The sequence below is a fragment of the Mus caroli genome, unplaced genomic scaffold (genome assembly GCF_978045245.1).
Source record: "Mus caroli unplaced genomic scaffold, Mus_caroli_1 scaffold_4, whole genome shotgun sequence".
In the NCBI taxonomy this organism is placed as follows: domain Eukaryota; kingdom Metazoa; phylum Chordata; class Mammalia; order Rodentia; family Muridae; genus Mus; species Mus caroli.
The window spans coordinates 9534710-9558375 of NW_028227259.1; the positions used below are offsets into that span (position 1 = coordinate 9534710).

Consider the following 23666-nt stretch of genomic DNA (forward strand, 5'->3'; position numbering starts at 1 on the left):
GAGGAGGGTAGGGATTGGTAAATTAGGACTTGCACACTGGATCTGGTGGACTTCCTTGCTTTTGTAAATAACACTTAGGCTTAGAGTCCCTCCCACATGTAAGAAGCCAGTGGTTGTCGGTACTCTAGAAAAGATGAGGCTGTGTGGATTCCCAAGTATTCCTTACCTGGATCTTCATGGATTTTCCAACATTGGGACTGAGGGGAGGGAGGGCTTTGCTGATTGATTCCACAGGACAACGTATTAAAAAGAGCTATGGCGTGTCACCCATGTCAGGCCTGTGCCATTATGTGGAAGCACTTTGGATTTCAGACGCCACATATTGAGGCATACTGCAATCTGATTAAGTGCATTAAGGCAATTTAAGAGGGTTGGGTATGGCCCTCGGTGGTAGAGTACCTTCCCAGGTGGGTTTGATTTTGAGCATGTCAAACCAATATGAACAATCATCCAAGCTAGGACCTAGTAAACTTACTTTTAGACTTATTAAGGATAAGGTTTTAGTCCTATTAAAACATGTATTTTTATTGATAATTAGTTTAACAGGACCCATTAAATATTTGCAATGAGATTCCTTGTAAATATTTACAAATGATATTCACCTTCTCCCTTTCAGCTGTCTCTCTTCTTTGCAACTGGGCATAACCCTATGCAGTTATCTTCCTTTTTGTATCTATTGAGGGCCCACACATTAGAGAATAGACATAATGTTAGAAGATTGCTCACAGTAAATGAGCTGAATTCACCTTGACTGTAACTATGGAAGGGATGAACTGCAGAGACGAACTTGGGGCTTCTCCAGATGAAAATGGGGGCAATGTGTGTCAAAGTAATTGAGACAAGTGCTCAAGCAGGAGAGGCTGGGCAGTGAGGCTCACAGGTCCAACTCATCTGAACCTCTGTAGCGAAAAGATAGGCTGGACACCTAACAAAGGCCAGGGACTGCTTGAATACTATTGCACAGCATGCTAGCAAAAGCCCGTTAGTATATAACCCTTGACCATTGCAATTATGATGAGGAAAAACCAGCTCAGATTAGGTAGACAGTGTGAGAGTTTATGGCTTTGCAATCCCTGCATTTCTTGGAAAGTATTTAAGTATAAATCAGGTGATTCACCCTAATAATGTTAGCAGCATCACACAGTAGAAAGCTAGACATTCTCTACCAAAAGAGACTGAGTGTTCTAGACAGTAAATTACATGATTTTAGAAAATTGTGAATATCGTTCTTTTTCCATAAGGCAAAATATGTGTATAATAAGTTAATCGTTACTCGATCTTTAGTCTGAATTAAACAATGTATAAATCTAGATAATCAGTACTTTGATCAGATATGTTAATGTAGTGCAGCTATCAATGGATAACACAAAAGTCCAGAGTGTGGAAAGAACACTGCAGCTATATTGTGTTCCTCCACAAAGGAGAAAGCATCAAAACTTTATCTTATGCTTCATTGGAAGGCATGACTGATCCAGTTAATTGAATTTGAGATTTGGTATAATAGAACATCTTTTTTTGCACAAGCATCCAGCTCCCAACATTTTGATTTCAAAATGAAAGGCATTCACTTAAGCATCTTTAATTATCATTCATTCAGAGGACTGGGTGGAACACACTTTCCAATTAGTGTTTCAGAATCACGAGTCCAAGAGAAGGAACAACACATCAGCCAGCTGCAGAATCAAGAAACACTAGCCATGCTGGAGGATTCTTTTGTGGACATTTCAGAATCAGATGAAAGAGAATTAAAGGGGCCATTAGCCACACATGCTCAATAAATACAATGCTAACACAATTTCACAACGTATTAGTAACAAGTGAATATCACGCTTAGAGACTTACTCAACATAGTAAGTGCCATATATAGGATCATCGATTTTTTCCCAGCCATATGGAAGCTCTGAAAAATAAAAAGTGATTTCTTTCAGTAAACAAAGAATAGAACGCACAATTTTCTAATAAAAAGTAATATAATTTAACTGTTCATAGATTAAATAAACGGTCTTCCAAGCAGAATAAAATGAATAAAGCCGTCAGCATTTGCCTAAATTTCAGACCCATTGTGGGAGCTATAAGAAGCACTGGCTTGAAAACTGGCAGTTCCCTTCCCTGTAGGCTTCCTGCTGGGTTTGGTGTTTTGTTCCTGCCAAGCAGTAGCCTGGCTCCTCATCATGTTATCAACGTCTCCTGCAAGACAGAAGGCAAACCACCTTACTGAGAGTGCATGGCACTCTCCTATTTATTTGTGTTGTGAAAGGAGCATTTTGGGATAAAGACCATATTTTGAAAATACATTTCTGAGGGTAGCAAATTGTTTGTGGTGACCAAAACAAAGATGCTGTACATTCTCAATTGATGCTCCTCAATCAAGATGGTGAGCAGCAGGCCCTGCCATTCCCGAGACACAGGGAAGAGATGGATGCTCCCAGGATGATGTTCCCCAGGTAGAGTTAAAAACATTCTAAAAACTTCACTGTATTTTATTGGGAATGTTTCTAATTCTCTAAGCTTAACATAAGTACATTCACACTGAGAATATCAATAACATTATAAATCCTACTGTAGGCAAAAGTATGCTGTTTAAAAACAAAGGCTTTACCACCTAATGCTGCTTTCTACATACACTGTTTCATAAGAAAGTCTGACAAATATAAAGACCAGTTAATTCTCCTTGCTAAACACTAATTCTCTCTATATAACTTGAAAGCTAATTAATGTATTTGCATGCCTGTATAGTATATTAAGAGACACTTAATAGTGTTATTATTATTGTTGTAGTAACATATATTGCTATGGACAAAGCAAGCTTTTTGGAAGAAATTAGAATTACCTGCAATCTCACCATACAGAAACCACCACTGTAATATTTTGGTGAATACATTTCAAATTGCTTTCTATGCTTACAGGCTAATTTTTAATTAAAGTGCATATTATTATATGGCTTGATTTTTTTTTTTTACTTGACAAAATATCAATGGTATGAACATGACTGCATGGCATCACTTTCTGTCTCATGAAACAGTTGTGTGGACTTGGCTTGGGTCTGTATAAGTTCACAGTCTTCTCCTATTGACTATGGCAGGCTTTCTATTACATACACCATCTGTGTGGGACACCCTATACACTAAACCTTTTATTATTTTTCTATTAAATATATTATTAAAAAGTAAATTATTGGAGGTAGAATTTTGGATTAAAGGAAATGTGATCTTTTGTGTATATTTTATTTTAAAAAATAAATATTATTATTCCTCCAATCCCTCTCAAATTCATTGCCCCTGGCCCCTATTTTATACAATTGTTAAACAAATATCAAACTACTTAGTCCCTATAATGTTATGTGTACAAGTCCTATACCTAAGGCACAGAGAGCAGTACAGAAAAGGGGGCAGAAAAAAATGTAAGATCCAGAAGAATAGAAAGTCTGCTATAATATTGTATCTCCTAGAAGAAGTATTAGGGAAGCTACACTCATGAAGTCTCAATAACACGACTGCCTAAATAAGACCCGCCCAAGAATGACATTGATACATTTGTTGACATGACAGGTGTGTGTGTGGGGGGAATCATGAGTCAGCAATCCTAGACAAGTGGATACAGGAAACCAAGGAATGTTGAAAACAGGAGAAATAGTATTCACCAGGGAAGAGTGCCCATATCACTGATCCAGTGCCAACTGGTCACCCTTTTGTTGTTTGCTTGTTTTGTCTTTGATGAATGTTAGCCTGCCATCTTCCCATTTGCAGAAGCACCAACTTATAGTCTCATTGTGAAAATATGAATGATGATTGTATCATTAAATTACCTATAGATTCACATTTCCTCACCTCAACTTTTATGGGTATATAGGTTTTAGAATGCAAACCTTTTCTGAGTTTAGAGAGCTGACACAATGCTGTTATTTTAACTTCAAGCAGTTGGAGAAGCTCTTTAAAGTATAATACATGAGGAGTCTATAGTCAAATATGATCCACAAGAAAAGGGAAGATATAGAAATAACTTTCCAGATGACTTTCATCACACACTCGAAGCTAATGGAGACACTGTCTATTACAAATTCTTTACTTGATGACACCTGCTTAGTGCCTTTCCCCAGCAGTTAAAGTAGAAGAATATGTACAGAATAGAAGTGGCATCATGAATGTGTGCTACTTATGTGTCTCAGTGCATGAGTCCACATTTCTAACAAGTTTAATATCGAGAAAGGCACATAAACAGCATGTAATCCTTTTCATGATCAAACTTTATCTTTCACCTCATAGATCATTCCTTCACTTATTCTTTAGCTTTGACTCTTTTCAGACAAGCCAATAGTTGGAAGTGCTGCCTGCCGAAGTAGAGGTTCTTGATTATCTCTGTCAGATTTAAAAGGAAAAGGTCTTGGGGACAATTTATTATATATGTTCTCACTTGCCATCTCGACTTTTTTTCAGAATTTAGAAGAAATCTAATTTCTTCTTCTTAGGATGTTGATTTGTTTGTTTCCTTACTTGCTTGGTATTTCTAAAGAAAATTATTTAAGAATTCACGATAAAGTAAAATTTTGTTATAAATACTTATACCTTTAAATGAGCTGTTAGTGGTTTGGCTCAAGCTTTGCGATGGAATGTTGTAACATAATCAATTCTCCATCACAAAGGCACATCCCTGCCTTCATCCTAAATATCATCAGAGTTGACAAATGTGTGTTATAAGGAAATAACAAACATATATTCAAAATATATTCACTCTTTTACTTGTAAAGGTGGTAGGATAAATATAAAAAACTCCACAACCAATGTTTTAAAAGACCAGTGTAGGTGTATACAAATGTGAGTGTGTTTGCATATATGTGTGTATAGGTAAAAGTATGTCAATGAACATTCACATAGACTTGTATATCTTTACCTAAGTGAGATTTTAGCATGCAAAGAAAAAGTTTCCATTTACTTTACTAATATGTAAAAACACAAAATTATACATATTTTAGTCGTGTCATGATGTTTTAATATATGTATATTTTGTATAATGTTTTAGATTAAGCATATTTATGTCTCCAAATAGTTATTATTTATTATGCTGAAAGTGTTCAAAGTAATTTTTAAAAATACAAAGTAAAAGATTATTAACGTTGGTCTCCCTACTACAGAACACCATAGCAGAAATCCTATGTTTTTTTGAAAGGCAACATGGTAATCCTTTGACAGATTTTGCTTTTGAAAGAGCAAAGAATGATTTTTGATAGGATGCTAATGAACAATCATAATATTCACATAGAAAAAGAAGCAATAATTAAGATTACAGACTAGAGAACAGACAACTCCCAGTTTGCGGAAAGTTAAGAATTATTTTTCACTGTGAAAAACAAGGTATTTGAAGTTGATTTAGTTAAAAAAAAACCTAATTATGTCTTTGAAATTAAGCTAACAAATCAGGAAAAGAATTTCTAATATGGTACTATTTACCCAACCAGGAAGGCATGCACCTTGGAGCTCTTGGGCCCTGAACCATTTAGAACACTGTATTCAACAGCTCCTGACAAGCCTGGAGATGATTAAGGTCACATTGACAAAATAGCACAGAAGACACAAAACAGAAAAAGTAAGCACCTGAGATCAGCAAGGTTAATGCAGAATTAAGAGTGGTTTTAATTGAGATTTTCTTCAGGCCACAGAATCATGATGCAAACTTGGTGATAAGATACTTCAACCCTGCAAAATTCCATGATTATGTCTAGGTTAATCTGCAGGTAGTCATTGATAGTTTAGAACAGGAACAGAGGAAGATTAAATGGACATCCATTCCTGCATGGGTTCTGTCAGACACCTTTTTAAAAAACAACAACAACAACAACAACAACAAAAAAAACAAGCAAAAACCTTTAAATTGTATTTTATTATATTTGGACATTTTTCCCTATCACAACATATAGTTTTATCAATGACTTTTATTTTTTCATACAATACATTTTGATTATAGTTCCCATTCCTCAGCTTTTTTTTCCCAGATTTCCCCCACCTCCCTACAATCCAACTTCATGTTCTCTTTCTTTTTCCCTCTCTTCTTTCATCTCTCTCACTTTCTCTCCTTCAAACAAAATTGTTCTTTACATTCTTTAAAATGCTTTTGGTTCATTCTAATTACAGAAAATGGAAACATCTATGCCAGAACATAAAGAACAGCTTTAGAGTTACAAAAGAAATGTGTATGGACAACTGACGGACGGCCTAGGAGATGCACACACTAGAGAGCTGTGGAAGTTCAAAACAGATTCCAATCAATATTTTGATATTCTACACTAAGGAGGACACGGTGTTACTGCTGTTCATTTTGCCAAATCCAATAACTTCATTTTGATCATAAGAAGAAAGCATGCAGTAATAGCAGATAGACAGCTACTCCACAAAGCAACAGGCCAGTACTGCTCAAACAATAAATAAAAATGCACTTTTTAAATTAACAGTGAGAATCTCTGAAACTTCTAGCTATTACTTGTATATAAGTTTCCCAGGAAAATGTCACTTAAATTTCCTAATTTGAATACTCAAAAATATAAAAATTTGTAGATACATAAAATATGTTTTGATAAAATCCATCACTTTTCTCTCCACCCTGCCTCTTTCTACTCCCAGCCAAGTGTACTTCATTTCATCCTTTTCAAACCACTGAGTCCATCTAATGCAGCCAGCATGTGCATGAATGTGAAGCCATCCTCTGTTGCATGGACCGCCTGACAGAGGCTGTGTCCTCTTCCCCAATAGGCATCACCTGAATGTTTGTTTGTTTTTTAAAGAAATACTATTTTTTTAAGAGGCTGGTGGGATGTCTCAGTGGGTAAGATCTGAGTTAAAATCCCCAACACCCAGTTTGCTTTCTGTAACAGAATCTGCGCACCAATGATAAGCTAACCATACGCTTATTTCCCAACATAGAAACTGCAAGAAAAAGTAACTTTTAGAAACTTATTCTATTCAACCTGGGAAACAAAAACGTACTTGAAACTAAACAGCCTAACAGCAAAACTAGAAAATATTGTTCCTTTCTGTTCTGTTCTGCTGCCGTGTAGTTTGGCATTTCCTACATGCAGGAGCACCATCATGGGTACTGCTATGCAAACACAGGCTGGGAGTCAATCTCAGGAGCTCTGATGGAGGACATGACCACCTTACAGCTAATAAGGAAGAGCGAGCGACCTGGACCATGATTTACAGTGATAATATTTATTTCATGTTATCATATAGATTTAACATGAGTATTTAATTACTACAGTATACTTTCTAATGAATGCTAAAAATACTGACAACAACCAACTGATGGGCTTATTGTTGGTACAGATAGGAAGTTCTAAGTAGCATTGATATTTGTGACGGTGGTTCCATGGGATTACCCCCATGAGTTGTGGGGTGTTTGTTTTTGCTTTTGTCAGTACAGTCCATGATGGGCATGAAGAATGCTGAGGTTTCTTAGCAGCTCTCTTACAAGAAGAAAACCCTACTCGACTTTTGACTGCACTCTTGTTCTTGGCATGTTTTACCAAATGTGAACGGAAATGTGCATGATTTCCTTGGCAGATATTTGGATATTAGCAATTACATACATAGTAATATTTTGGTACTTCCTCTTTTCTAGCTGGCAAAGAAACAGCTGTCAGATGCAGTTGTGCAATTTGGTAGTGCTAACTAGCATGACAGACTTCCTTGAGATAGTGACAGTAAGCGGCAACAGGAAAGTGTAGCACAGAAATGGTTCTGTCTGGTGGAGATTTATACAGGGCCATACTTGGCTTAGGTTTCCAAGCTTCATTAGAAAGTCAAAGAGCGAAGAAACTTGGTGGTATCTGTCTTTTGTTCTTACAGCATTGGAAATGGTTTCTGCTATGGTTTGGTAAGTGGTTATATGCTTGGGATTTGAAATATATGATTTCGCTTTCTTTTTATCTTTTTTAAGTCTATATTAATTCACCCTTGTCTGTTTTTGCCATTATAATTCACTTAAAGTAGCTTATGGAAACATCCTGGGTTCCCACACTGGGAAGGCTGCTATCTAGTTTGAACTGCAAGTAGATAAAAAGAGTAAGACAGCTATCCATAATCTGCATGGCAACACAATTAGGAGAAGTAAGATATTGTGAGTCGTACAAGTTATGCTTAAGTAGGAACATAAATTTCCAGTCCACCTCTTGGTGTTAGAGCGGGAGCCTGGAAGAAATAGGACCTGGACCAGGAGCTATGTGTAGACTAAGGTGAGAAGAAAAAGAACATCAGCCCCAAGAAATCAGTTCTCATCCTCATTGGGGAATCACAACCGAGAGAGTTGGTGGTTCACACAGAAGCTACCAGGGACCTGGACAAAAGGGGTTTGGAAGTAGAGGGGATGAGAAGTGATGTTGATGCCCTTGGAGAACGTAGGATGGGAAACTACTGCACTTCATTAAAGGAACAGAAGAAGGCCCTCAAGTGTGATCCATCTGCCCATCTATGAATTAAAGGCATTTGAAAATAGAGAAAAATAGCAGGCAATAGTCACACAAAGTTTCTATGAGAGATCAGAAATGAGAGCCAAGCAGTACAACTAATAAAACTTGGTTGCTCTCACTCACATGAAGACAAAGCCAACAATACAAATACAAACTCTAAATAAGATCTTAAGGTATTCTGAAACAAGTATATAACACAAAGCAAGATGTTGAATCAGATATTTAAAAATCCTGAGCAGATGAAGGAAAGAGATAGTGGATAAGAAGTTGTCAAAATGTTTTTTAATTTTGATGTTTTGGCTGTAAGCTTAGCTTTTATCAGCTAAGACATCTTTTTAGTGCCAAAATGTCATTTTAAAAAGACCACTGAAATAAAGGCTATGTTACAAAGTGCCTAAGATAGAATGGACTCAACTGAAATATAACAAGGACCACTGAGAAAAAAAACATATGAAAGTCAAGAAAATATAGGTTGTGAGAGGAATAAAAGAGAAGAATTGGGAAAATGTCCATCTAGATGACAAGCAAAGACAGTCCATTGTGGAAAATGGGGACATATGAAATAATAACAAACAAACAAACAAACTACTTAAAACTGACGCAGTAATCAGAAAGTTCTCTCATTCTTCCTGTCCATACCCATCTCCCCACTCTGTCTCCTCCAGCTCCATAATGTATCGCATCACTTCGTGGACACCTACCTATTCAAAATAATCTACTTACACCAACACAGGGCCTGGAGAAAGGGCTACTCACCGCAGTAATATAATGCATTTAATCCTAGATCTAACCTTACAATGACTGAAGGAACAACGGTAGAAAAATAATATAAATGCTATATATTTAGATAATATTGAGCTAATACAATTAAGAAGGAAACTTGAGAAACTAGTCTGGTGTCACACAGGCCTGGGGTTGAGGGGGGCAGACCATGCCCAAGATAAACCCTACTCAGCATCACAATGCACAAGGCAGGCATAGCACCCCTGAGACCACTCCAAGATGATCCCAGACACCCAGAGACCCTGGAAACCACTAAGAAGAGTAAGTAAATAGTTGAGAAATTGAAGAGAATGAGAAACCAAAGGATGTAGGCACAATGAAGAGAGGCATAACTGGAGACTGGTAAGAGATAAGGGGCAGCCTGATATGAGAAGCCTGTGATACCACCTGGGACCATGGTGGAGTCCTGGCCTCTAATAACACAGAGGGCCAGGTCTGGGTCCATGTCCCTACAGCAGCAGGTATCTCTTACCACCAAAGGCCAAGTGGACAACCCTGGTCTGGGCTGCTGCCTAGGAACATTTTGATAACTTAGGGCTGTGCAGAATGAAAGCTTATAAAAGAATGCCAAAAAATAGAAGGAAGAAAAGGAAACATGTTACAAAGAGGAATAATCAGTGTAACATAATATAATCAATAATCATAAAATGCAGTAGACTTGGAATAAGAATTGCTAGCAGGAGTAGAAGCAACTTACCTTTTTTGTTAGGATTTTATAATTGACTCATAAAGAAAATATAACTCCATGCTACAAAATGGAAAAAGTGGAAGATTGGGCAAAGATCTTTAAGACAAACAGGAACAAACAAACAAAAAACCAAAACAGATTGAGTAAACAAATTATAAATGTTAAACATGAACCTCTTAGAACAAAAGGATCTCATTTCATGTCATCAACATCTGTACATCCAAGAACACAAGTGACTCATAAAACAGGACCCACAGTGGTGACAATGGGAAATGTGCTAATAACAAGCTATTTTCTCTCAGTCAGAGACCAGATCAAATTGGCAAAATTATATATAGAAAAGAACCCAACTGATTTTTTAAAAGAAATATGGCAGATTTGGGGGGCTCTGAGTGTCTTCCTCCCTCCCTCCCTTCTATCCATGTCTAGTTTTATGCTCTGGTAATATGGGATACATATTCTTCTTAAGCATACATGGAACATTCTTCAAAAATTTCCTGAGATTATATTCCAGTGAGGTTTTAGTGCTACGACACAGAAAAATTGCCATCAGCACTCTCAGCAACACCATAGAAACCTGATATTGATATCAAAACCACAATTAAAGAAAATTTTACTTAGAAATTAAGGCCTTTAATAAACAACTGTTGCAAAGAGAAAAGGGGAGATGAAGCTAAGGTCTCTCTCTCTCTCTCTCTCTCTCTCTCTCTCTCTTTCTTTCTTTCTTGATTTAGTTATTTACTATCTGGAAGCACACTGTAGCTGACTTCAGACACTCCAAAAGAGGGTGTCAGATCTCGTTATGGATGGTTTCGAGCCACCATATGGTTGCTGCAATTTGAACTCAGGACCTTCAGAGGAGCAGTTGGTGCTCTTAATCGCTGAGCCATCATCTCACCAGCTCCGAAGTTAAGGGTTTCTACAAGCGATGAGCATGGAGACAGTAAATGTGATCAGTTACAATGAAATACCTGACCAGAGGAAATTAGATAGCATATGGATGTGAAAATAGAAATATTCAAAGTTAATTCCTAATTTTAAAAGCTATAAATAGATATCACTGGAGTTGGAGACATGGCTCAGTGGTAAAGAACACTTGTTGCTCTTCTAGAGGATCTGGGTTTAGCTGTCAGCACTCACATAGCTGTGTACAACCATCTTTAACTCCAGTTTAAAGGATCTGGTGGCCTTTGTGGGCACCAGCTATATGCACAGTGTACACACACACACACATGCACATCCATCCATCCATCCATCGATCCATCCATCCATCCATCCATCCATATACACATCAATCCATAGAAATATACATACATAAGGCAAAACATTTCTACATATATATAATAAAAATAAGCAAACCTTCAAAACATCTATTAACTAGTCAGTTTTTGAAAAATTGATCTTCTGAGGTTTCTTCTGCCCCTTGACTGTAAATATGTAGCATGGGTATTTTGTAGTCTCACAACAAATGTGAAATAAAGCATTTGCTCACTGGATAGATATAACTATACCGTATTGTATATATATGCTTCAATCATAATGTTCTACCTGGGAAATATATATATAATATGTCAAAAATTTTAGGAGCTGTAAAATGTACAGCAATGATACCTTGTAAGTTAAATAAGTATATCATGCACAGGAGAGAGTCGGGATATATTCTCTCATGCAAAAATTTACATTGTGGGAAACAGAAAATGTCATACTAATAAAAATGCTATTTCTCTTTTTTTTTTATATTTTTATTACATATTTTCCTCAATTACATTTCCAATACTATCCCAAAAGTCCCCCATAGCGCCCCCCACTTCCCTACCCACCCATTCCCATTCTTTTGGCCCTGGCATTCCCCTATATTGGGGCATATAAAGTTTGCAAGTCCAATGGGCCTCTCTTTCCATTGATGGCCGACTAGGCCATCTTTCCATACATATGCAGCTAGAGACAAGAGCTCCAGGGTTCTGGTTAGTACATCATGTTGTTCCAACAATAGGGTTGCAGATCCCTTTAGCTCTTTGGGTACTTTCTCTAGCTTCTCCATTGGGAGCCCTGTGATACATCCAATAGCTGACTGTGAATATCCACTCCTGTGTTTGCTAGGCCCCGGCATCGTCTCACAAGAGACAGCTATATTTGGGTCCTTTCAGCAAAATCTTGCTAGTGTATGCAATGGTGTCAGCGTTTAGAAGCTGATTATGGGACGGATCCCTGGATACAGCAGTCTCTAAATGGTCCATCCTTTCATCCCAGCTACGAACTTTGTCTCTGTAACTCCTTCCCTGGGTGTTTTGTTCCCAATTCTAAGAAGGTGCACAGTGTCCACACTTTGGTCTTCATTCTTCTTGAGTTTCATGCGTTTAGCAAATTGTATCTTATATCTTGGGTATCCTAAGTTTTGGGCTAATATCCACTTATCAATGAATACATATTGTGTGAGTTCTTTTGTGATTGTGTTACTTCACTCAAGATGATGCCCTCCAGGTCCATCCATTTGGCTAGGAATTTCATAAATTCATTCTTTTTAATAGCTGAGTAGTACTCCATTGTGTAAATGTACCATAATTTCTGTATCCATTCCTCTGTTGAGGGACATCTGGGTTCTTTCCAGCTTCTGGCTATTATAAATAGGGCTGCTATGAACATAGTGGAGCATGTGTCCTTTTTACCGGTTGGGACATCTTCTGGATATATGCCCAGGAGAGGTATTGCTGGATCCTCCGGTAGTACTATGTCCAATTTTCTGAGGAACCGCCAGACTGATTTCCAGAGTGGTTGTACAAGCTTGCAATCCCACCAACAATGGAGGAGTGTTCCTCTTTCTCCACATCCTCGCCAGCATCTGCTGTCACCTGAATTTTTGATCTTAGCCATTCTGACTGGTGTGAGGTGGAATCTCAGGGTTGTTTTGATTTGCATTTCCCTGATGATTAAGGATGTTGAACATTTTTTCAGGTGCTTCTCTGCCATTCGGTATTCCTCAGGTGAGAATTCTTTGTTCAGTTCTGAGCCCCATTTTTTAATGGGGTTATTTGACTTTCTGGAGTCCACCTTCTTGAGTTCTTTATATATATTGGATATTAGTCCCTTATCTGATTTAGGATAGGTGAAGATCCTTTCCCAATCTGTTGGTGGTTTTTTTGTCTTATTGATGGTGTCTTTAGCCTTGCAGAAGCTTTGTAGTTTCATGAGGTCCCACTTGTCAATTCTCGATCTTACAGCACAAGCCATTACTGTTCTATTCAGGAATTTTTCCCCTGTGCCCATATCTTCAAGGCTTTTCCCCACTTTCTCCTCTATAAGTTTCAGTGTCTCTGGTTTTATGTGAAGTTCCTTGATCCACTTAGACTTGACCTTAGTACAAGGAGATAGGAATGGATCGATTCGCATTCTTCTACATGTTAACAACCAGTTGTGCCAGCACCATTTGTTGAAAATGCTGTCTTTCTTCCACTGGATGTTTTTAGCTCCCTTGTCGAAGATCAAGTGACCGTAGGTGTGTGGGTTCATTTCTGGGTCTTCAATTCTATTCCATTGGTCTATTTGTCTGTCAGTACCATGCATTTTTTATCACAATTGCTCTGTAGTAGAGCTTTAGGTCCGGCATGGTGATTCCACCAGAGGTTCTTTTATCCTTGAGAAGAGTTTTTGCTATCCTAGGTTTTTTGTTATTCCAGATGAATTTGCAGATTGCACTTTCTAATTCGTTGAAGAATTGATTTGGAATTTTGATGGGGATTGCATTGAATCTGTAGATTGCTTTTGGCAAGATAGCCATTTTTACAATGTTGATCCTGCTAATCCATGAGCATGGGAGATCTTTCCATCTTCTGAGATCTTCTATAATTTCTTTCTTCAGAGACTTGAAGTTTTTATCATACAGATCTTTCACTTCCTTAGTTAGAGTCACGCCAAGATATTTTATATTATTTGTGACTATTGAGAAGGGTGTTGTTTCCCTAATTTCTTTCTCAGCCTGTTTATTCTTTGTGTAGAGAAAGGCCATTGATTTGTTTGAGTTAATTTTATATCCAGCTACTTCACCGAAGCTGTTTATCAGGCTTAGGAGTTCTCTGGTGGAATTTTTAGGGTCACTTATATATACTATCATATCATCTGCAAAAAGTGATATTTTGACTTCATCTTTTCCAATTTGTATCCCTTTGATCTCCTTTTGTTGTCGAATTGCTCTGGCTAGGACTTCAAGTACAATGTTGAATAGGTATGGAGAAAGTGGACAGCCTTGTCTAGTCCCTGATTTTAGAGGGATTGCTTCAAGCTTCTCACCATTTACTTTGATGTTGGCTACTGGTTTGCTGTAGATTGCTTTTATCATGTTTAGGTATGGGCCTTGAATTCCTGATCTTTCCAAGACTTTTATCATGAATGGGTGTTGGATCTTGTCAAATGCTTTTTCCGCATCTAACGAGATGACCATGTGGTTTTTGTCTTTGAGTTTGTTTATATACTGGATTATGTTGATGGATTTCCGTATATTGAACCATCCCTGCATCCCTGGGATGAAACCTACTTGGTCAGGATGGATGATTGTTTTGATGTGTTCTTGGATTCGGTTAGCAAGAACTTTATTGAGGATTTTTGCATCAATATTCATAAGGGATATTGGTCTGAAGTTTTCTATCTTTGTTGGGTCTTTTTGTGGTTTAGGTATCAGAGTAATTGTGGCTTCATAGAATGAGTTGGGTAGAGTACCTTCTGTTTCTATTTTGTGGAATAGTTTGTGAAGAACTGGGATTAGATCTTCTTTGAAGGTCTGATAGAACTCTGCACTAAACCCATCTGGTCCTGGGCTTTTTTTAGTTGGGAGACTATTAATGACTGCTTCTATTTCTTTGGGGGATATAGGGCTGTTTAGATCATTAACCTGATCTTGATTCAACTTTGGTACCTGGTATCTGTCTAGGAACTTGTCCATTTCATCCAGGTTCTCCAGTTTTGTTGAGTATAGCCTTTGGTAGAAGGATCTGATGGTGTTTTGGATGTCTTCAGGATCTGTTGTTATGTCTCCTTTTTCATTTCTGATTTTGTTAATTAGGATGCTTTCCCTGTGCCCTCTAGTGAGTCTGGCTAAGGGTTTATCTATCTTGTTGATTTTCTCAAAGAACCAGCTCCTTGATTGGTTGATTCTTTGAATAGTTTTTCTTGTTTCCACTTGGTTGATTTCACCCCTGAGTTTGATTATTTCCTGCCGTCTACTCCTCTTGGGTGAATTTGCTTCCTTTTGTTCTAGTGCTTTTAGGTGTGTTGTCAAGCTGCTAATGTGTGCTCTCTCTAGTTTCCTTTTGGAGGCACTCAGAGCTATGAGTTTTCCTCTTAGAAATGCTTTCATTGCGTCCCATAAGTTTGGGTATGTTGTGGCTTCATTTTCATTGAACTCTAAAAAGTCCTTAATTTCTTTCTTTATTCCTTCCTTGACCAAGGTATCATTGAGAAGAGTGTTGTTCAGTTTCCACGTGAAGGTTGGCTTTCTATTATTTATTTTGTTATTGAAGATCAGCCTTACTCCATGGTGATCTGATAGGATGCATGGGACAATTTCAATATTTTTATATCTGTTGAGGCCTGCTTTGTGACCAATTATGTGGTCAATTTTGGAGAAGGTACCATGAGGTGCTGAGAAGAAGGTATATCCTTTTGTTTTAGGATAGAATGTTCTGTAGATATCTGCCAGATCCATTTGATTCATAATTTCTGTTAGTTTCACTGTGTCCCTGTTTAGTTTCTGTTTCCATGATCTGTCCATTGGTGAAAGTGGTGTGTTGAAGTCTCCCACTATTATTGTATGAGGTGCAATGTGTGCTTTGAGCTTTACTAAAGTTTCTTTAATGAATGTGGCTGCCTTTGTATTTGGAGCATAGATATTCAGGATTGATAGTTCCTCTTGGAGGATTTTACCTTTGATGAGTATGAAGTGTCCCTCCCTGTCTTTTTTAATGACTTTGGGTTGGAAGTCAATCTTATCAGATATTAGAATGGCTACTCCAGCTTGTTTCTTCATGCCATTTGCTTGGAAAATTGTTTTCCAGCCTTTCATTCTGAGGTAGTGTCTATCCTTTTCTCTGAGATGAGTTTCCTGTAAGCAGGAAAATGTTGGGTCTTGTTTGTGTAGCCAGTTTGTTAGTCTATGTCTTTTTATCGGGGAGTTGAGTCCATTGATATTAAGAGATATTAAGGAAAAGTAATTGTTGTTTCCTGTTATTTTTGATGTTAAAGTTGGCATTTTGTTCTTGTGGCTGTCTTCTTTTAGGTTTGTTGAGGGATTACCTTCTTGTTGTTTCTAGGGCGTGGTTCCTGTCCTTGTATTGGTTTTTTTCTGTTATTATCCTTTGAAGGGCTGGATTCGTGGAGAGATAATGTGTGAATTTGGTTTTGTCGTGGAATACTTTGGTTTCTCCATCTATGTTAATTGAGAGTTTGGCTGGGTATAGTAGCCTGGGCTGGAATTTGTGTTCTTTTAGTGTCTGTATAACATCCGTCCAGGATCTTCTGGCTTTCATAGTCTCTGGTGAAAAATCTGGTGTAATTCTGATAGGCTTGCCTTTATATGTTACTTGGCCTTTTTCTTTTACTGCTTTTAGTATTCTATCTTTATTTAGAGCATTTGTTGCTCTGATTATTATGTGTCGGGAGGTATTTCTTTTCTGGTCCAGTCTATTTGGAGTTCTGTAGGCTTCTTGTATGTTCATGGGCATCTCTTTCTTTAGATTTGGGAAGTTTTCTTCTATAATTTTGTTGAAGATGTTTGCTGGTCCTTTGAGTTGAAAATCTTCATTCTCATCCACTCCTATTATCCGTAGGTTTGGTCTTCTCATTGCGTCCTGTATTTCTTGGATGTTTTGAGTTAGGATCTTTTTGCATTTTACATTTTCCTTGATTGTTGTGCCGATGTTCTCTATGGAATCTTCTGCACCTGAGATTCTCTCTTCCATCTCTTGTATTCTGTTGCTGATGCTCGTATCTATGGTTCCAGATTTCTTTCCTAGGGTTTCTATCTCCAGTGTTGCCTCATTTTGGGTTTTCTTTATTGTGTCTACTTCCCTTTTTAGGTCTAGTATGGTTTTGTTCATTTCCATCATCTGTTTGGATGTGTTTTCCTGTTTTTCTGTAAGGACTTCTACCTGTTTGATTATGTTATCGTGTTTTTCTTTAAGGATTTGTAACTCTTTAGCAGTGTTCTCCTGCAATTCTTTAAGGGATTTTTGTGCTTTCTCTTTATTGTCTTCTGCCTGTTTAGCAGTGTTCTCCTGCATTTCTTTAAGTGTGTTATTAAAGTCCTTCTTGAAGTCCTCTATCATCATCAGGAGATATGCTTTTAAATCTGTGTCTAGCTTTTCCGGTGTGTTGGGGTGCCCTGGACTGGGCGAAGTGGGGGTGCTGGGTTCTGATGATGGTGAGTGGTCTTGGTCTGTTAGTAAGATTATAACGTTTACCTTTCGCCATCTGGTAATCTCTGGGGTTAGTTGTTATCGTTGTCACTGTTTAAAGATTGGAGCAGAAGCTGTGTTCCACTCACCAGCAGTCTCTAAATCCTGCGGCGGGGGTCGTGGGTAGCTGATGGTACCACGGTGCTGGTCCAGCCGGAAGAGGCCTGTGGTCCTACACAGGCCGTTTTTCTGCTTCCCTAACTAATGCAGTCTCTGGTCCCGCGTGCAATTGGATTGGAGCAGAAGCTGTGTTCCACTCTCCAGAAGTCTTAAGATCCTGTGGTGGGTGTTGTGGGTAGCTGGTGAGTGTCAGCCGACCCTGCGCCCCAGCTGCCCCGGTGCTTTTCTGACCGGAAGAGGGTTGTGGCCCTATGTAGGCCGGATTTCTCTCTCCCCAACCAGAGCAGTCTCAGGTCCCGCGTGATTGGACTGGAACAGAAGCTGTGTTCCACTCACCAGCAGTCCCAAAATCCTGCGGCGGGGGTCGTGGGTAGCTGGCGGGTGTCAGGCAACCCTGCGCTCCCGCTACCCTGGCGCTGATCCGGCCGGGTGAGGCCTGTGGCCCTACTCAGGCCGGTTTTCTGCTTCCCTAACTAATGCAGTCTCAGGTCCCGCGCAATTGGATTGGAGCAGAAGCTGTGTTCCACTCACCAGCAGTCCCAAAATCCTGCGGCGGGGGTCGTGGGTAGCTGGCGGGTGTCAGGCAACCCTGCGCTCCCGCTACCCTGGTGCTGATCCAGCAGGATGAGGCCTGTGGTCCTACTCAGGGTGGTTTCTGCTTCCCTAACTAATGCAGTCTCAGGTCCCGCGCAATTGGATTGGAGCAGAAGCTGTGCTCCACTCACCAGAAGTCTTAAGATCCTGTGGAGGGTGTTGTGGGTAGCTGGAGAGTGTCAGCAGACCCTGCGCCCCAGCTGCCCTGGTGCTTTTCTGCTATTTCTCTTTTTAAATACCATCAAAACAACCCAAGCAAAGCAGCTGCAGCTCACAAAGTATGTCATACACCGTGACCCGACAGTGAAGAGGGGCGGCCGTAGATAATAATAGAGGAACACTGGCAACAACTGAAGAATAACCTTCACAAATTTATGTTAACAAAATTCAAAATGTGAATGAAGTGGATAAGAATGTCTTAGAAACATGTTGAAAATTAGCTCCAATAAGAAGAAAGCTTAAATGGACAGATTTTTGGTCATTTTGCCAAATGGGGACACCTTTCTTTAGAACCTGGGTAGAAAGAAAAGCTTTCTTATCATGATTCAAACTTGAGAAAAATTGACCAGATAAAAGAAAAAGTCACCAGAATAAATAAACGTTAACCTGGGAGCAAACCACAAACTAAGTTCTTCTTGCTCTACTCATGTGCCATTGACATTCCCACACCAGATATGTGGGGGTCCCCACCCTGATTTTTACACACTGGGAAAACAAAGAGTTCTACAGCAGTGTACCCTGGCTAGTTAGCCTGTAATCTAATCCTATCTTCCTAGAGCTAATGTCTGTCCTCACAGTTTGAGGGTTCAGCCACAAAGCCTGCCTCCTACCTCGGGTGTCAGTTACAAACTCTGGATTATATTATTCCTTCTTTTGACCTATATGTCTAAACTGGGGTCTGAAAGCCCTCTCCCCAGGTTTAAAAATTAGGTAAGAAGGCTCAAGGAACCCAAGGAAAGATATTTGCTTGTTTATCGTGAAGAGAATTCCAGAGCTATCAAGGGATAGCTCAGTTGGTTAAGTGCCTATTTTATTAAGGGCATTACAAGAGATTCACTTGCAGAGAGATACAGAGGTGAGATAGGCCTTCATGTACTGTTGGGGCAAGTCAACCCCCAAGAATCACTATGAGTTTGCTCTCTAAGGAACCTTCCCAAACCTTGTATATTTGGGTTTTTGCAAAAACACATTCAGCAGGCATTCACTGAATGTGACCAATATGGAGAGCTGGCTAATGTTGACAGACAACAAAAAGGCCAGTCTGTTTAGATTCTAGTTTAGATTCTTGCTTCTACTATGCAGCATCCCTTCCTGGCATGTGGGAGGCAGGGGCCCTTTTGGAACAGGGGTTTTATGCTATTCTATCAAATTGGAGTGTCTATAGCGTTCCATGAACATGGAGTGATGAGCCAGGGGCTAATATTTTCACTGCCAGGTGCAGACAAGTTCATTAAAGTGTATGGGAATGATCCTGAAACACGTTTGATATCTTCATCACGAGATACATGCAAATTATTATCATACTGAAACAAGATTATATGTATATCAGCCTGGAAATCCAAAAGCTTAATGATATACTCTGGAAAATCTATGGGGAAGCTGGATGCTCAATCACTGTTGTACACACCATGTCACCTAACCTTTTCCCAGGGAAGAGAGCAGAGCCGAGTATGACCAGACAGCCTGAGTCTGGAAGCTTTCCTCTAAGATATTTCTCTAATGTTTCCTCTTCAGCAATAAAGAGAAGAAGTACATGCAGAAGGCTATTCATTGCTCTGCCATTTTATAGCCATGGACACAGTCTGCAGACCCAACCAGGTGTCTAGCTGAATAAACATGCTGTGTGCACGCAGTGCTGGTCTGTACAGCTGTAAAATTTATGAGGAGAATCTCTGTGACCTGACGGAAAGTTATCATTGGATATATTGCTACACAGAGACATCTGTGCTCAGTTTTGAAGGATGAGCCACAACGAGAATGGCTGGAAGCTAAGCAAGCGGCTTGAGTATAAGAGGTTGTGAAAAGTGAAAGGAAGAATGTTTCTTTATCCTGCATTAATGGGCACACGCTCATAGCCACAAATTAAAATTAAAAGAGAGAAAATGAAACTAAATTGAATTACAAAACAAGGCCATTGACATATGAAATTGCTAACTACCCAGAAAAATTAATCAAGTCAGCTGTAGAATAAATGAGAGATTCTAAGATTAGGGTCTCAGTGTTCAGAAACGTACATGGCAAAAACACCTAAAAACAATCCTTGTGGTTCAAGCAGGAAAAGGGAATATTTAAGGTGCCATACCATTTTCTATGCTTTTTAGAAAAACATGATGGTTGCCAGGATGCTGGCTTCTGGAGTTTATGCCAATTCTTAGGTCTTCAGCATTGCTAAACCCTTTGGATGTGGAGTTTAGAATCGCCATGAGAGAGTACAAGGTAGGTATACTGGTTACTTCTCCATCGCCATAAGCACCATGACCCAAAAGCAACCTGGAGAGGAAAGGGTTAACTTCCCTTCTAAGTTTCAGTTCATCTTGGCAGAAAGCTAAGGTAGGAACCTGGAGGCAGGAACTGTGCAGAGAGCTTGGAGAAGTGCTACTCACTGTCTTGCTTTCTATGGCTGCTCAACTTGATTTATATAACCCAGGACAACCTGCACAGAGGTGACGCTGCGTACAGTGGTCTGGGTCCTTCCAATCAATCATTAATTATGAAAATGCCCCGCAGATATATCCACACACCAATCTGATGCAGGTAAATTCTTCATCTGAGGTTCCTTTCCCCCAGCAACTCTAGTTGGCTAATCCTGCTAATAGCCTTTGTCATGTTAACAAAGGATAAGCAGAGTAGAGTAAGAAAACACTGACCTAGTGGCTGAGACCTAAAACCTGACTAAGATCTGATACTTCAGAGGGCAAAGTGCAGTTCCCTGGAAAAATCCCCCAGGTAATACCCATTCTTATAATGACAGCCAGCCATCAAAGGGTTGGCTTGGGAGGTTGCTGTGGAGAGAGCTTGCTAACATTGTGGGGCTGCACAGGTAGATCTCATTCATTTTGGGAATGCACCAGTTCATTCCAGGTCATAACAGTACAACTCCAGGCCTACTACACATCCCAGAAAGTGGTCCCGGGAGCATCAGGTGTAAAGGCATAGTTGCTAGACCTCTGTAGTGACAGGACAAAAAACAGGCTTTGTGAGAGCCCCAGAGGATTCATCTAAGGGTTGCTGTACTTTAGTAAGCAGGGATACTTTTCTGACCGATGGCGACAAGGTTTTGCTTATAATGGAATAGCAGGTGAATCTTGGACTGGAGACTCTTGTGGACAAAAGACTAAAGAAGACATGAGGCCCTGAGTGAAAGGATGGACCCACAAGGCCTTCTTCCTTTTTAGGCTATCTTATTTTCCTCTATTGGGAAGTCAGTGTTGCTAAGTGGATGAAGCAACACCAGTGGGGACCTCAGAGGGATGCTTGAGACACCCCTCCACCCCAGTACTGGAAATGTGTCTCTACTTGAAATATTATTTAATTATCTTGTAGAAATTGAAAATGACAGCTTAAACTGCTCAGCCACCATCTAATATGTCCAAAGCAAAGGCTTATGCTAGACAATTGTTTCCTTAATTCCTTCCCTTCCCTTATTAAAAGAAGGTCTTAAGCTTTAGGACAAATGGTTGAGGAATATGGCTGTGACTTGCCACACTTTTGACTGTGACTGTCATGGCTGCTTTGGTTTTATGACTTCCAAATTATTGGAGTTTGATTAAGTATAATCTATGGTTTCATGATTCAAAATGTCCTAGCCTTAATCATGCTAAGTGAAATTTGCCTTTCGTTACTGATAACATAATTTAATGTCTCTCTCATAATGTAAAGAGTTGATGAGATTTTTTTTTGTAATTTGTATTTTGAAAATGTTATTTTAACCAGAGAAAGTTATACATAACAATGGTATGCCATGTGATGATATGAACATTGTATAATATATGATTACATTTAAAGAAGATAAACTTATCACCTCAAAGGCTCATCATTTCCTATCAAAGCCAATTCATCTGATTTGGTGGGGGACCGGAGAAGGCTGGAGTGATGGCTCCAAGGTTAAGAGCACTGACAGCTCTTGCAAAGGTTTAGGGTTCTTTTCCCAGCACTCACATGGCAGCTCAAAACTATCTATAACTCCAGTTCCAAATCTGATGCCCTCTTTTGACCTCTGCAGGCACTACGTGCAAGGTGCAGACATATGTGTTGGCAAAACATGCACACACACAAAATCAAAAACATGGTGCATCCTGGCTGTTTACAGTTACCTACCTAGGCACAGGACACAGGGCTGCTTCCCTGGAGCTATGTTGTCATTCCCATGAGTAAACCATCCTGACTCCTTCCCTTAGCCCAGGCTTCCCAGTCTCTCAATAAGCAACTCCTCTTCTTAACTCCTATGAAATCAGCTGTTTTAGATTCTACAAGAAGAGTCATTTATAACTCACTTGGAACTATGAATGGTGCTCTGCTCTGAGAGTAACAAGCTACAGCATCCACAGGTGGATGGTTTCAGGTAAAGCTAGCCCTTAAAGAACTGCACTAATTATTAAGAAATTACAATTTGTGATTGGGTTACCTTACTCAGGATGATGCCCTCCAGGTCCATTCATTTGCCTAGGAATTTCATAAATTCATTCTTTTTAATAGCTGAGTAGTACTCCATTGTGTAAATGTACCACATTTTCTGTATCCATTCCTCTGTTGAGGGGCATCTTCATATGATATGTACTCACTGACAAGTGGATATTAGCCCAGAAACTTAGAATACCCAAGATATACGATACAATTTGCAAAACACATGAAACTCAAGAAAAACGAAGGCCAAAGTGTGGACACTTTGCCCCTTCTTAGAATTGGGAAAAAATACCCATGGAAGGAGTTACAGAGACAAAGTTTGGAGCTGAGACGAAAGGATGCACCATCTAGAGACTGCCATACCGGGGATCCATCCCATAATCAGCCTCCAAACGCTGACACCATTGCATACACTAGCAAGATTTTGCTGAAAGGACCCTGATATAGCTGTCTCTTGTGAGGCTATGCCGGGGCCTAGCAAACACAGAAGTGGATGCTCACAGTCAGCTACTGGATGGGACACAGGGCCCCCAATGGAGGAGCTAGAGAAAGTACCCAAGGAGCTAAAGTGGTCTGAAACCCTATAGGTGGAACAACAATATGAACTAACCGGTAACCCCCAGAGCTCGTGTCTCTAGCTGCATATGTATCAGAAGATGGCCTAGTCGGCCATCATTGGGAAGAGAGGCCCCTTGGTCTTGCATACTTTATATGCCTCAGTACAGGGGAACGCCAGGGCTAGGGGAGTGGGGGGGAGGAGGGTATGGGGGACTTTTGGGATAGCATTGGAAATGTAAATGAAGAAAATACCTAATTAAAATAAAATAAAAAAAGTTCATACAGAAGTAAAAAAAAAAAGAAGTTACAATTTATGATCTATGATACTAGCAAAGGTGCAGGTATATTGTTCTTTATTTAAACCCTCAGGTAATTTTTGAAGAGCTGGGAACTTCATTAATAT

At 39.4% G+C, this 23666-nt stretch overlaps 1 protein-coding gene across 9 annotated transcripts in view; it reads right to left on the bottom strand.

Annotated features, from left to right (window-relative positions):
- The window catches only part of Magi2 (membrane associated guanylate kinase, WW and PDZ domain containing 2), a 1489420-nt gene that overhangs the window by 360128 nt on the left and 1105626 nt on the right, over positions 1-23666 (bottom strand). For all 9 annotated transcript variants that reach the window (XM_085836468.1, XM_085836467.1, XM_021161941.3 and 6 more), the window contains one exon: positions 1843-1900. In XM_085836468.1, coding sequence (XP_085692594.1) covers positions 1843-1900 — 58 coding nt within the window. The remainder of the gene's footprint in view (positions 1-1842; positions 1901-23666) is intronic.